General features: G+C 35.3%; 1 protein-coding gene across 1 annotated transcript in view; it reads right to left on the bottom strand.

Moving 5' to 3' along the window:
* The window catches only part of LOC134532376 (proton-coupled amino acid transporter-like protein CG1139), a 44,568-nt gene extending 32,116 nt beyond the window's left edge, over positions 1-12,452 (bottom strand). Inside the window, exons 1-3 of the mRNA XM_063368813.1 lie at positions 12,224-12,452; positions 9,986-10,078; positions 1,426-1,576 (exon numbers count right to left, since the gene is read on the bottom strand). Coding sequence (XP_063224883.1) covers positions 1,426-1,576; positions 9,986-10,078; positions 12,224-12,288 — 309 coding nt within the window. The 5' untranslated portion in view covers positions 12,289-12,452. The remainder of the gene's footprint in view (positions 1-1,425; positions 1,577-9,985; positions 10,079-12,223) is intronic.
* Between the last annotated feature and the right edge of the window lie 621 nt (positions 12,453-13,073).

Raw genomic sequence — 13,073 nt, 5'->3', positions numbered from 1 at the left:
GTCCCGTTACGCTGTGTCCCGTTACGCTCATCCAAGATGGCCGCCGTGACGTCACAATCCAAGATGGCGGACACCGGCTCTGGCTCCACGCGCCAGCGCCGTGCGCCCGGAAATACTTTCCTATACTACTCACAATCTAACAGTCATTTGATGCATGCCATCATGTCTCTTTTATTTAATATATAGCTTATATATGGTGCATTAGGAGGCATGTAAATCAACCCCAAAGTGACGGACTTTTAAGGATGAACCAGACCCATAAATTCAGGGACTCAAAGGTGCCTATCATTAATTCTGAAGTGAAACCATCGGTTCCCATCACTCAGGCTGAGACCATGGATGCCAATCATCTCAATAATTCGCTCACTCCTTTCAACAAATTCGTATCTAAAAAAAAAAAGCGATTTTTCAGGAGAACAATTTTAAAGTTTTAAAGTAGAATGAAATTTATTGAAAATAAATATTTAGCTTCCGATTGAACGTTTTACTATGAAGCAGATATGTTTCGATAAGACCGGACTTTTTTCTCTGTTTGAAGAAGAGTAAGTTTAACCCTTTTTAAATTTTAAAAGTTTATTTTGATTTATGACGTTCATGTTCAAAAAAAATTATATAGTTTCACGAATTTATTGTAAAATTTTCTAACCGAAGTGAGAAATATCTGTGGCCAGATAATAAATTATGCATATATTTTTGTTCTATTATTTGTGTAATAAAAACAATTACTGCAGTGTCACTCCATACCAGCAGGTTAATTGCCGCAATCTCGCTTTTGTCGTTAGCGCAGGCGTGTCCCGATACACGAGGGGGAAAAAAATATTATTTTTTCAGTACTTTCACAAAAGATTCCTTAGGAAACGCGTTGCCAAGAAATGTTCTGTATTGCTATACGAAAGATATTGTAGCTTTGTACAACACATGCCCATAGTTATTTTCGAATGTATGAAATACGTTTTAATTTTCTAGATAATGCGGCTCATAGTTGATGTTTTATTTAAACATAATATTTTTTTTTGGAATTGACAACGTCTAATAAATCGATGAACGCCAGCTGCACGCACGAAAAAATGTCCCATTACGCACATTGTCCCGTTACACTTTGTCCCGTTACGCTCATTGTACGCTTGCGCCGCATCTATCTCTCTTCCACTCGATTGGAACAACCATCGATTTGACTTTTTCGAGGCACATTAAACTTGAAACACTCCCATTCGTTTCCTACTTTTCCGACTTTACAGACAACCATTTTTTTTAACCATAGACAATAAATTCTACTTTTCAATATTTGTGCATTATATTTTGTTTCGTCAGGCTTATGCTACTGGAAAGCTGTTCAGGGAACGGTTGACAGACAAGAGGTGTTGGGACAAGGCAAAGTACTGGTAGTAGGTCGTGCGGAGGGCGCAGGCAAAGAGGCGCGCTCACCAGGATGTGCATGCAGTGTGCGCACACGAGGCCCAGCGCCACGACCACCACCGGGCCGAACACCGTGCCGCCGTGCAGGAAGGCGAACGGCATGGCCAGCACTCCCGTGCCCACGCTGCACTTGAGCAGGTGGGCGAGCGCACCGCAGTCCCTGCGCACACACACTCACATTCTCACGTTACCATCGCATCGAGACCACGGTGTGCACTCGAGGAGGGGGTGTGCGCACGGGAAGCCTTCCTTCTTTTCACAGACGAGAGAGAGACAAACGCCCGATCGTTAGAGACCCGTGAATTTCGCGGATTCAATGACCTCCAGGATAGACTCCAATATCCTCTACACACTCGGGCAAATGCCAACTGTTCAATGGCTGCTGACTTGTGAGACGTCTCGACTGGGTGGCCTGTGATTCGACACTTCTATGAGTGAGGGTCTCTAATTGGCTCTCAGTCATCCAGATTAACAGTGAACCAATGACAGAAGCAGCACCAATGTATAATTATTTGAATTTTAGCATAACACGAAATGAATCCGCGAAATTCACGGGTCTCTACCGATCGTTCTCTTCGGGGGTGGGGGGGGGGGGGGGGTTTGTTCAGTGTAAAAGGTTAGGTTAGCTACATTATAAATTCTTTAAAACATTGTTCACGGTTGATTTGGTTAGGATAGCTACATTAAAACTACTGTGAAATCATGTAAAATGTTTCCTAGCCCTGCGGATAGCTACATATTGAAAAGTTATTTGCTATAAGCAACCATTAAATGATTTTACAGTATTTTTAATGTAGCTGTACTTACCTAATATAACCAACCATCCACAATGTTTTAAAGTATTTATAATGTAGCTAACCTATCCTAATCGACCGCAAAATTTAATGCCACACCGGTTTATAGAATGAGATAGACCGGGGGGAAAAAAAGCGAGCATGAACTTCGGGGAACTTCGGGTGTGGCTCTCTCATCTGTGAAATGAAGGCTTCCCGGGTGCGCACAGCTTCGGTGGTTTGTGGGAGGGTTGTGGGTGTCAGGAGAGTTATCACCTCCCCCCCCCCCCCCCAAATCCCCATGGGTTGAATGGGCCAGCACAAAATTTCTAAAAAAAATAATTCCCTTCAGGTATGTTTTAACATCTTGAAAATTCGTTATAATAAGTTCGATTTTATAGTTTTTTAAAGTTATTTACTAATTTAAAAAAAAGTCATACATTTTAATGAAACAAATTGGTTGTTGATTGGAAAAGGTTTTTTTTTTTTTTTTTTTTTTTCTACGTGGATTAGCCCTCACTGGACCGCAACCAGATTTAAAGAGGCGGCTTCCTAAATTATTTTGCCTCTAATATTTCGTGTTTTTGCACATGATTTTAAAAACCTTCCTAATATGACAACTTTTAATTGTAAAAAAAAAAGTGTTTTTTTCTACTAAGCTACACTTTATTTAATTTTTTTATGAACTTAAATTTACTGAAATCCTGAAATAATGTTGTATGCCGTTTTCGATAAACGTTTCGTAGGTAGCCTTTCATCTTTAGGCTCTTTATTTTTAACATACTTATATTTAATTAAATAAATAAAAAATATGTTTTCCAAATAAGTATAATCTTTAGTTTTTATTTGATATTGAAAAACTTAATTATTATTGATTTAATGAATGGTGTAATAAACAAAAATTAACTTCGACACAACCTACGAGCGTAGGTAGATTTAGAAACACCTACTTCTTCTAGAAATGTTTTGGAAAATTATATAAACTCCTGGAACATTTAAAGAACTTAATGTACATAACATCCTATATGTTTGCCAAATTAAAAAAAAAATAATGATTTAAACATTTTCTCATCCATGCAGCACAAATAATTTGAATGTTTTTAACTCAATGCATCCAGAATTGAATGACTTAACTTATTTCATATTATTCCTACTAAGGTAGCTATGCAAATATTTTAGAACTTGAAACACTATTTTTCATCCCTTACACTAATACTTAGTCATAGCCTACAAAAATTTTTTGGACAAAATTTTAAGCTAATATAAGGTTGGATATAAATATTTATTCCGCCAAATTTGATAGTATGGAAATTTTTATTTTTATAAACCCCTATTTTTATGGTAATATTTCGTTTTATGAAAGAAAAAAACAGCGAAATTTTTTAGAAAAGTTTAGGAGTTTTACAATAAATTAAAATGGATTTTATAAAATAACTATTAAAAACGTAATGTTTTTTATCTTTCCACCCTTGTTATTTCCACCCCTTTCAGTAGAGATTTTTTTAAAATAAAATTTACTTTAGACAAATTTTTCAACAAAATTAAAAAAATTTAAATAAATCAGCATTACTTTGATAGAGTACATTGTAGGGAAATTTTATTTATTTTATCATGTCACCCCAAGTTTTTACAATCCCTTGCAATAATGGTTTGTATGCCTACTAAGGGGATTAAAATTTTATTTTTGTAATTTAAACCCTCCATCCACCCCTTACAGTAACGACTGATTGTATCAAAAATTATTTCCGACAAAAGTTTTGATAATAGTAATGGTTTACAAACAATTTGAACGGATTTGATAGTGTGCCTACTAAGGGAGTTATAAATTTTTTTGTCATTCTACTCCTGTTTATTCCACCTCTTGCAGAAATCGTTTGTCGTATAAACAATTATTTCAAATGAATGTGTTAAATAATAATTTAAGGTTTTGCAATAAAATCGAATAGATTTAATAGTGTAAAAAGTACAAAAATTATGATTTTTTTTTTTAAATTCTATCCCCTTTATTAGTTTCAACCCCCTTCAACAATGGTTCATAATCAAAAATTGTTTCAGACAAAAGTTTTAGATAAAAATTATTATAAGATTTACAAACAATTTTAATGGATTTTATAGTGTACCTACAACGGGAGTAATGCATTTTTTTTTTTAAATTCTACCCTTAATTTTTTCAACCCCTTGCAACAATGACTAGTCTTATCAAAAATTGTTTCAGACTAAAATCTTGTATACAATTTGAATATTTGCAAATAATTTGAACGAATTTGATAGTGTACCTACTAAGGTAGTTATATTGTTTTTTTATTTTATCCTTCTTTTTTTCATCCTTTACATTTAAGGTTAGTCTCATAAAAAAATTCAGACAAAAGTTTTATATAAAAATTATAAGATTAATACAATTCGTACGAATTCGATATTGTGGCTACGAAGGGAGTTATCATTTTTTTCTTTGTCCTCTAACCCTTGTTTTTTCAACCCCATGCAGTTATGGTAGGTCGTATCAAAAACGTATTCAGACAAAACATTTTATTATTACTCCTACGCGAGTTAAAATAAGTTCAAACGGATGTGATATTTTCCATATATGGGAGTTACGGCGTTTTAACTGTTTTTTTTTTTTTCTCAAAAGACCTTCCCTATTCCACCCCTTCGGTTGGATATTGCCCATTAACGAACTCGACCAAAATTTTCCACTATTAAATATTATGTATCAGTTTGGAAGTGATTTGTGAAAAATTGTGGCAGTTATCGTGCCCACAAAAAAAAACATTTTATAAACAATTAAATATGGTTATATTATGAATTTACTAAAAAATAATGTGCGGAAAAACTAAATTACACGCAAAATATCTTAGGATAACACTCCTTTAGAATAATTTCTCGGGAATAATCCAATACGGGTTGACAAAGGGAAAAAAACCAAGAATTGACAAAAAAAACGAAACCATAAACGTGCGAAGATCGAGCCAAATTCAGCTGATAAATGTGTGGTGTAACTGATGTTATTACGACACTGCTCAAGTCTTCAATTTACAAAGGACGCTGTTCACGAATTATCCAGGGATCTTCGTAAATCTACGGCTACCTTCCTAAATTTACGGACACAGTTAACTTTCTTTGAACATGAACCCAAAAGAATATTCTTGATTTGTTTAACAAACCTTTCAAAATAAAACTGGTTAAGTCTGCAGATGTCCACGTGTTTTTACCTTAGTTTAGAACGGAACATACAATGGGTAAGTAAAAAATAAGGGCGTAGTTTCTACGTTGATTCAGTTGTTTGAAACAGTGAAGAACTCTTCATTTATAGTTGAATTCTTGGTTGAAAATTCTGTATATTATTCTGTAATTTCTAACAGTGCACTCGGGAGTTTTTTCGAGTCACTCGTGTGGTCGCTAGCGGACTGAGGGCGACGCAAGTGATGTCGATGCTGGGACGGGTTCGCTCGGCCTCTGGTAGCAGTCGATGTCTCCAACCACTTGCTTTCCTGACTGCTATGAAACAGCGCATACGTGCGGGCCCTGGCGGTGGCAACGCGGGTGCTAAGAGCGCCGGGTCACGAAACAAAAAAAATTGGTTGTCTGTAAAGTCGGTTTACGGACGATAGTTTATCGTGACAACGTCATAACAAAACATTGATGAAATGATTACACAGTTTTACGAATAAAATTGAATCATTTTATCGAATTATCACTATTTTGTATGGATACAAAGAAGGAGTGAAATTAAATCTACAATTTCATTGATAAATTTACTTTTATTTGCACTCATTAATTCAAATATGTTTATTACTTTAACGAAGAGATTATTTTAACTATAACTTTTATACATGTTTGCTATTTAACATCTTATAATCTGTGGTATTCTGTAAGGGATAGGACGATGATAGGAAAAGTAGGAAACGAATGGGAGTGTTTCAAGTTTAATGTGCCTCGAAAAAGTCAAATCGATGGTTGTTCCAATCGAGTGGAAGAGAGATAGATGCGGCGCAAGCGTACAATTAGCGTAACGGGACAATGTGCGTAACGGGGCCCAGCGTAACGGGACAATGTGCGTAACAGGACACTTTTTCGTGCGTGCAGCCGGCGTTCATCGATTTATTAGACGTTGTCATGTCAAAAAAAGGGAGGCGAATTCCTGTGTGACGTGTGTGTGAGTGTACGCGGTGGTGACGGTTGTGTGGCTGCGATGTAAGTGGCACAGAACAAAAATGTTCTCCACTTTTTTTTTACAAAAAGATTCCTTCGGAAACCAGATGCCAATAAATAGATTGTAGTAAGTAGGTACTACAAGAACGCATGCGTTGAGGCTGGATGGGTAGTTTCGTTTAAATACTTCTTTTTTAAAATGTTTTTTTTTTTTTTTCGGAAAAAATTTTACAAAATGAAACGCCCCGTAAAGATTCTTGAAAGCACCCAAGGGCCTTGCATTAATCCTTTAACTTCATTTCTACGCCATCTAATGTTGTGGTTACAGCTCAAATCTAATATTTGTCCTTAAAACGACGAGAAGATTGCGTGTCAGTTCAGATCCTTGCGCTTAGAGCCGATACCGCGCTAGAAGCACCAGCGAGCGTCGCTCTTATTACATACCGTCTCACGAACACATATACACTTCTGTCTAGGTGGTCTTCATAACCGTTCTTAATTAGTCTAAATCTCTAAACTATTTTTAAATATATCATTCGTAAAAATAAATAGAATTTAGGTTTTCCCGAAGCAACAGAAACCTGAGTTTTTTTTTCAGGGTTTTGGGAAAATTTAATTTTCATTTATTTGTAAATTATATATTCTATTGTTAAAATTCTTTAAAGGTGTGGTAAAATTAATAAACGAGATTCGGGAACATGTAGTTGAATCCCTGAGCAGCTGCAGCTGGGTTTTCGCCATCGCTCGACTGTTAATTGAGCCAGTCGTTAGAATAGTTTACGTCAAATGACTTGTCCAGAATTGTCACATTCCTCTAAAGTAGCACTAAAGGTCTGCGTGTTCTTCCTTCACTGATGCTCTGTCAACGAGCGTTTGTAAAGAATTCAACTGGGTTGTCAAAGTACGTTACAAAAAGTAAAACACTTGGCAAAGTGAATCGATTTAAATATTTATAATTTTACGTGAATATTTATGTTCAATTTATAAAAATAAATTAACAGTGAGTAGAAGTAATATTGATGGCAACTGTGGAAATGGCAATAGCGATAGTGGTGGTGATGTTGGTGTGGTTAACGGTTGTAGACTGTACTAACTATAGTTACGGTGGTGATGGTTCGGTTCATGGAGAGTGGTCATGGCCGTGGTGACCATGTTGGCCGAGGTGGTGGGGGCGATTGCAGCAGTGATGTCTATGGCAATGCTAATAATAGGTTTCATCGTGATGGTGATGGTTAGTGGTCACGCGAAAGGCAAAGATGGTGACGATGGATAATATTTTTATCAGTTGTGAGGAGGTGAACATAAAAATACCCGGGTAGACTCTACAGGATATCCCTCTGGCGATTGGTTATGGCCTTGCCTGGTAGGGAGGTCACTTAACGACACATCAGGAAGTTTGAAACATTTTAAGTGACAATTTTTAATCTTAATAAATGATTACGCCTACATGATATCACTAGAGACCGGAAAAATTCGCGGATTCCTTTCGAGACAGGCTGGAATCCAAACTCGTTTAGCTTAATGCTGCGTCAGTGATTGGACCGCAATTTACCTGAAGGACTCTGAGCCAATGGCAAACACTCAACAAAAGAAGTATCGAATCATAAGAATCGCAGTAAACAGGTGTCCCGAGTCGGTAGCCAATGACCAGGTGATAGTTGCCCGAGTACATAGAGAATCGTGGAGTGTATCCTAGTGGTCATTGAAACCGCGAATTTTTCCAGTCCCTAGATATTACACAATGCATTAATCTCACCTCTCAAGCATCCTGTCAACCATCCTGGCTACTGGAGAAAACGTTTATTTCTCATTGGAAAAAAAAATCCCGTTTTTATGTGAATTACCAAACAAGATATTGTATTTCAGTAATTATAGATATTCAGGGAACTATATTTGAGTGAAATATAATTGATTAGTTTCTATTTGTTTTTCTAGATTTTTGTTTTTTTTCTTAGAATCCATAACGATACAAAGCAATTAACGGGCTGGTTGTAGGATTATCTTATTTTAACGTGTATGATTTGCTCTATTTTCAAACAAACCTTGCCTATGAATTTTGTTCTCAAGGAATTAAAACATTAAATAAGACAATTACACGTGGGAATTAATTAGTTCTTGTTTAACCTTTTATTTCGGAAATTATTATGGCCTTAAATCATGTTAATTTTTTACAAAACATTACCCCCTTATTTTTTGTGTATGCCTGTAAGAATAATCACTATACTTAGATTTTTCCCAACTTAAAAAAGAGTAGATTCATGGGAAAATAACAGATCTATTGTGATCGTTGTGGCTTTTTGTTGTTTTACTGTGGCATTATTAATGTGGAGGAAACCACGACGTACCTGGGGTCTTCAAGGCGTGTTAGGTCTGCTGTGTTTAATTATCTATGGCATCCCAATAAAGGCCCAAAACCACGTGTCCCTCTAATATTACTTTCAAGTGTAATACACGAAAAGTATATCAGGCGGAAAACAAACTCTTGAAATGGCCTAAAATATTTTCTGAAGTTCGTACGTGTTTCTAATTTATGTTTTAAAAATGTTTTTATTAGTCGTGGTACCCATATTCACAAGAGTGGATGAAGATTTTTACAGAGATTTTTCTTTTAAGATTTACTAAAAATATTTGATACTTAAATTAATGTTTAGTTCCACATCTGTCATTCAAATTAAAATTTTTTAAAACTCTTACTGTGTCGATATGATGACAAAGATGTTGACAGAAAAACTGGATTAAGAAACTTAAAATTATGTTCACTTGCGAGGTATATAATAACTAAATAAATATATATAATATAGCATGATTTCGAACGCATGTGTACACCACGTGCTAGAGTAATATTTGAAATATTTTGAAATATCTGTAACAGTTTAAATAGCGTAGGTCAAGAATGCTGTAAATCTTGTGGTTTTTCTGGGGTTTTTTATTAGAAAAACAGCTATATTTTTGAGAACCATATATATATTAAAAATAAAACATAGCCCATTTCCATTGCTTTCAATCAATAAAAAAAATTTTATCAGTGCAGTAGTGTTTGAATTTACGCCTTTCAGACAATCTGACGCACTCTCCTTATAATATTAGCATGTATGGGGAAAAAAAACCTTAGCATTTTGCCATGTATATGAACAAAACTTTTTCTTTTGCTGAAAAAGTGAACACCAGGCTTTTTAACTCTCTCGCCCATGGCCTCCACATTCAATTACGGGGCCCTGAACCCAGGCTCGAAGACGGGCCCCCCCACCCTCACAATTTTACAGTCACAAGCTACATTATAATTGCATGGTTATTTCTTACCTACACTCTTTTTAGAATGTTATTTAACCTGAAAAGACAGGGTAAAATTATGGTTACTATTTTATAAGTCCAAACTAAGCTTTATTTATGAAATTATTTTACTTTAAAATAACCACAGCAAGTATCTATATGTATTTCACACACTAAGATAAACATGAAAATACTTACAGAAAAATAAAATTAGCTGTAGGTGTGTAAAATCTTCTAAAATTTCGTTGGTTAAAATTTTTTTTTAGTTTGTAACAGATTATAATAGTTAAACATTTAGGTATAAACAGTGCTGGGCCCGGCCCGGGGGGTACCCAAGGGTCCACCCAGCCCCACCCTTGTGAGGGCCATGCTCTCACCCGGTAGGATGCTTGACATCTCGATTGTCAAACGGGTTGTATTCTCCGCCGTCTGCGATGGTGCTCACATCTTCGTTCGACGTCAATTTCAACCTGCAGCAAACAACCAGCCAGGTCTTTGTAATGAGGCCATTTAGGAGGGAGTCTTCCAAAATTTCAAGTCACTCTGTTTACCAACTGTTCAACAAAACACACCGTGTCTGTATGAAGGCTAACTCTAGCAGTTTGTTTAGTATTGCTTTAAAAGAAACTCGCAAGGAAGAATCACAATACCACCAAGTTGTTAAGCAATTATTTCAACAACATACCAGCAAGGAATTAACTTGAAACATTATCATAACCAAAAAAAATTAAAAAATGAAAAAAAAATGTATATTTTGACATTCAGATGTGAAAGGTGAGGGGGCTGTCTTTTATACTTCAATTAATAACATAGCAACGATTGCAGCTGCTGACTCCCTAACTTCTTACTTCCATGAGTCTTTGAGGGTAAACAGGATCATCTTTGTCTTCAGTCACGAGCTGACTGCTCAACTGATAACTAGGCTTGTCAGCGCTAATTGTAGATTCATACTTCAGAACAGGACTGAGTGTGGTCAGTGCAATAATTAACCTTGCCTGTGTTTTGCCAGTGCTTGGTGTTGTTTTATCTGTACAGATGGTGTTATTAGACCAGTGGTTTTCAAAGTAGTGCTCCTGTGGTATTACATAGAAATACGTGTCCATATATAATAAAAATATAAAAAAATCACCATTCTATGTTGTACAAACTAAAAAGTTCAAAAAATAATAATCTTTAAATAAACGTAATTTGTTCAAAAGCGAAAGAATGAATTATAACTCTGTATAAAGGATTTTTTTTAGTTAGCTTAAAATAATAATTAATTAGTAAACAGAAAAATTAATGTTAATGAAAAAAAGCGTGGAGTGCTCTATTCTTTCATTTTCGTAGTGACTCTATCCTAAATAATTGTCATTTGTGATATAAAATGTAAGACAACTGATATCAATCACCTCACGCTTTTTATATATTATTACAGAATTACGCCCAAGATATATCCCATTGTAGTCGTGCCTTTTTCCGGGATAGAAAGTAGCCTAAGTCACTCTCCGGCCTATAAACTATCTCTATGCCAAAAATTATGTCGATCCGTTTGCTGCGTTTTTGCGTGAAAGGACAAAGCAACAAACCAAAAAGTATCTACGATCGAAACCAAGCACATTGGAATATTATTCAACAAAGAAAATATGGATCAAAAGCACAACGAGACAACAACAGCACAGAGTAACTTGTGTAGCGTCAAGACATGGTTGTTAGTCCAGTTGCTTGAGTTTAATGATATCTGCGCATTTTTATAACATGAGATAACACCCATATTCTATTGTATTGCCAGCGCATTGCCTTGTTTTATGTTAACGTAAGCTAATATTTGACTTCATTATAGTAATAAATGGTTGATTCACGGTTGCGCCTACATACTTACATTTAACAACTAAAGCCTGATAAGTCTTCCGCCTGCGTGTCTATGAAATACTTTTTATGGTTGTGGGTGCAACTGATCATTGCAACCGGCCATTAAGTTAAGAACAGTGAAATTTTTGAAAATAAAACACTGACACGTTAAAAGCACTCCAATTAACGCATTATGTATGACCAACAACACTTATTAAGTCCCAACATTCAATCACATCAAAATAAAATTACTGTTTTTCACTCGTTAAACGCAAAATCGCGATAAAAGTACGCAAGGGACTAAATTATTTTTATTGCAGTGACCTTTAAAAATCGGCATCTTTAGATATCTCAAAGTTTAAAATTAAATTTAGATTCTATAATACGATTGGATTGACATCACAAACACGCCTCTTCTCAAGTGAAACCACTTGGTATTAATTGTTTTCTTAGACTACTTATCGCAAACATTTTTTCTCACGGAATATATCATTCATAAAATTTCAATGACAAATATTTTGAGGATTTTAAGTTTATTAATTAGGCGGAGTATTTGGGATAAGTAAAAAATTATTATTTTTGTTTAAAATTAAAGAATAATGATAAATTTGAATTGTAAAATATTTTAATTACAAATACACACATGTGTAAATTCGATTATGAATCAATAACTTGCTGAATGATAACCTAACATCAATACATGTAAAAATGTTAATAGACATTGTTAGATAATGAAACCTAGTTTGTCATCGTACTGTCCTAAGCGAAAACCAGTTGTCACTTACGTGGAGCTGTGGTTTTCCAGTTGGATGACGGACACAGTTGGACTTCGATGACCGTTAGTTGCCATTTCGGCGGTATCTTCTGGAAAAAAAATATATATGTATATACACACATACAAAATTAAATTTAAAATTTCGTGATACGTACAGCACGCGGTTGATAACACGAAACTAGACAAGCACAAGTCGTCGTACAACGCACGCTCGGAACTCAAACCGGCGAAGTGCTGGAGGGCGCTTCCCGGCAAACTAAACCAACGCGCAGTTCACAGAAACCGGATTTTTAGCGTACGCGAATCAAGGTCGTCATGTATTACATGGACAGGATCGCTGACAGAGATGCGAGGGAAGCACAATGATTGTAGCGGGAACGTTTTCAAAATCAAGACGCGGGGGTGAAACCTTGCGTCACTGCTGACGACCGCAATTACAAGGAAAAAAATATTTTCTGTACTTTTGCAAAAGATTGCTTTGGAAACCTGTTTCCAAGAAATAGTTTGTAATACCACAGGGAAGATATTGCAATTTTTTTACAACACATGGCTATGGTTATTTTTTGCATATGTTAAATACGTTTTTTCGGGCTAGTATTGAGTATTTCATAAGAAAATTGGCGTATAGTTTTATATTTTAATTGATGATTCATTCAAGCATATGTTTTTAAATAATTAGAAAATATAATCTAATATTAAATAATTGAACTTAATTTTGTTGTATCGTGATCATTACATGCACAGTTAATACTGGAAAGTTATACAGGGAAAGTTTTACAAATAACTTTAACTATTGGAGGTAGAAATTCCCTGGTAGAATATGAACCCAGTATTACTGTGAACACTATTTTGTAATGATA

Source organism: Bacillus rossius, chromosome 5 (genome assembly GCF_032445375.1).
Source record: "Bacillus rossius redtenbacheri isolate Brsri chromosome 5, Brsri_v3, whole genome shotgun sequence".
Lineage (NCBI taxonomy): Eukaryota > Metazoa > Arthropoda > Insecta > Phasmatodea > Bacillidae > Bacillus > Bacillus rossius.
The sequence above is the reverse complement of the archived record's forward strand: the minus strand, read 5'-3'. Positions and strand labels throughout refer to the sequence as shown.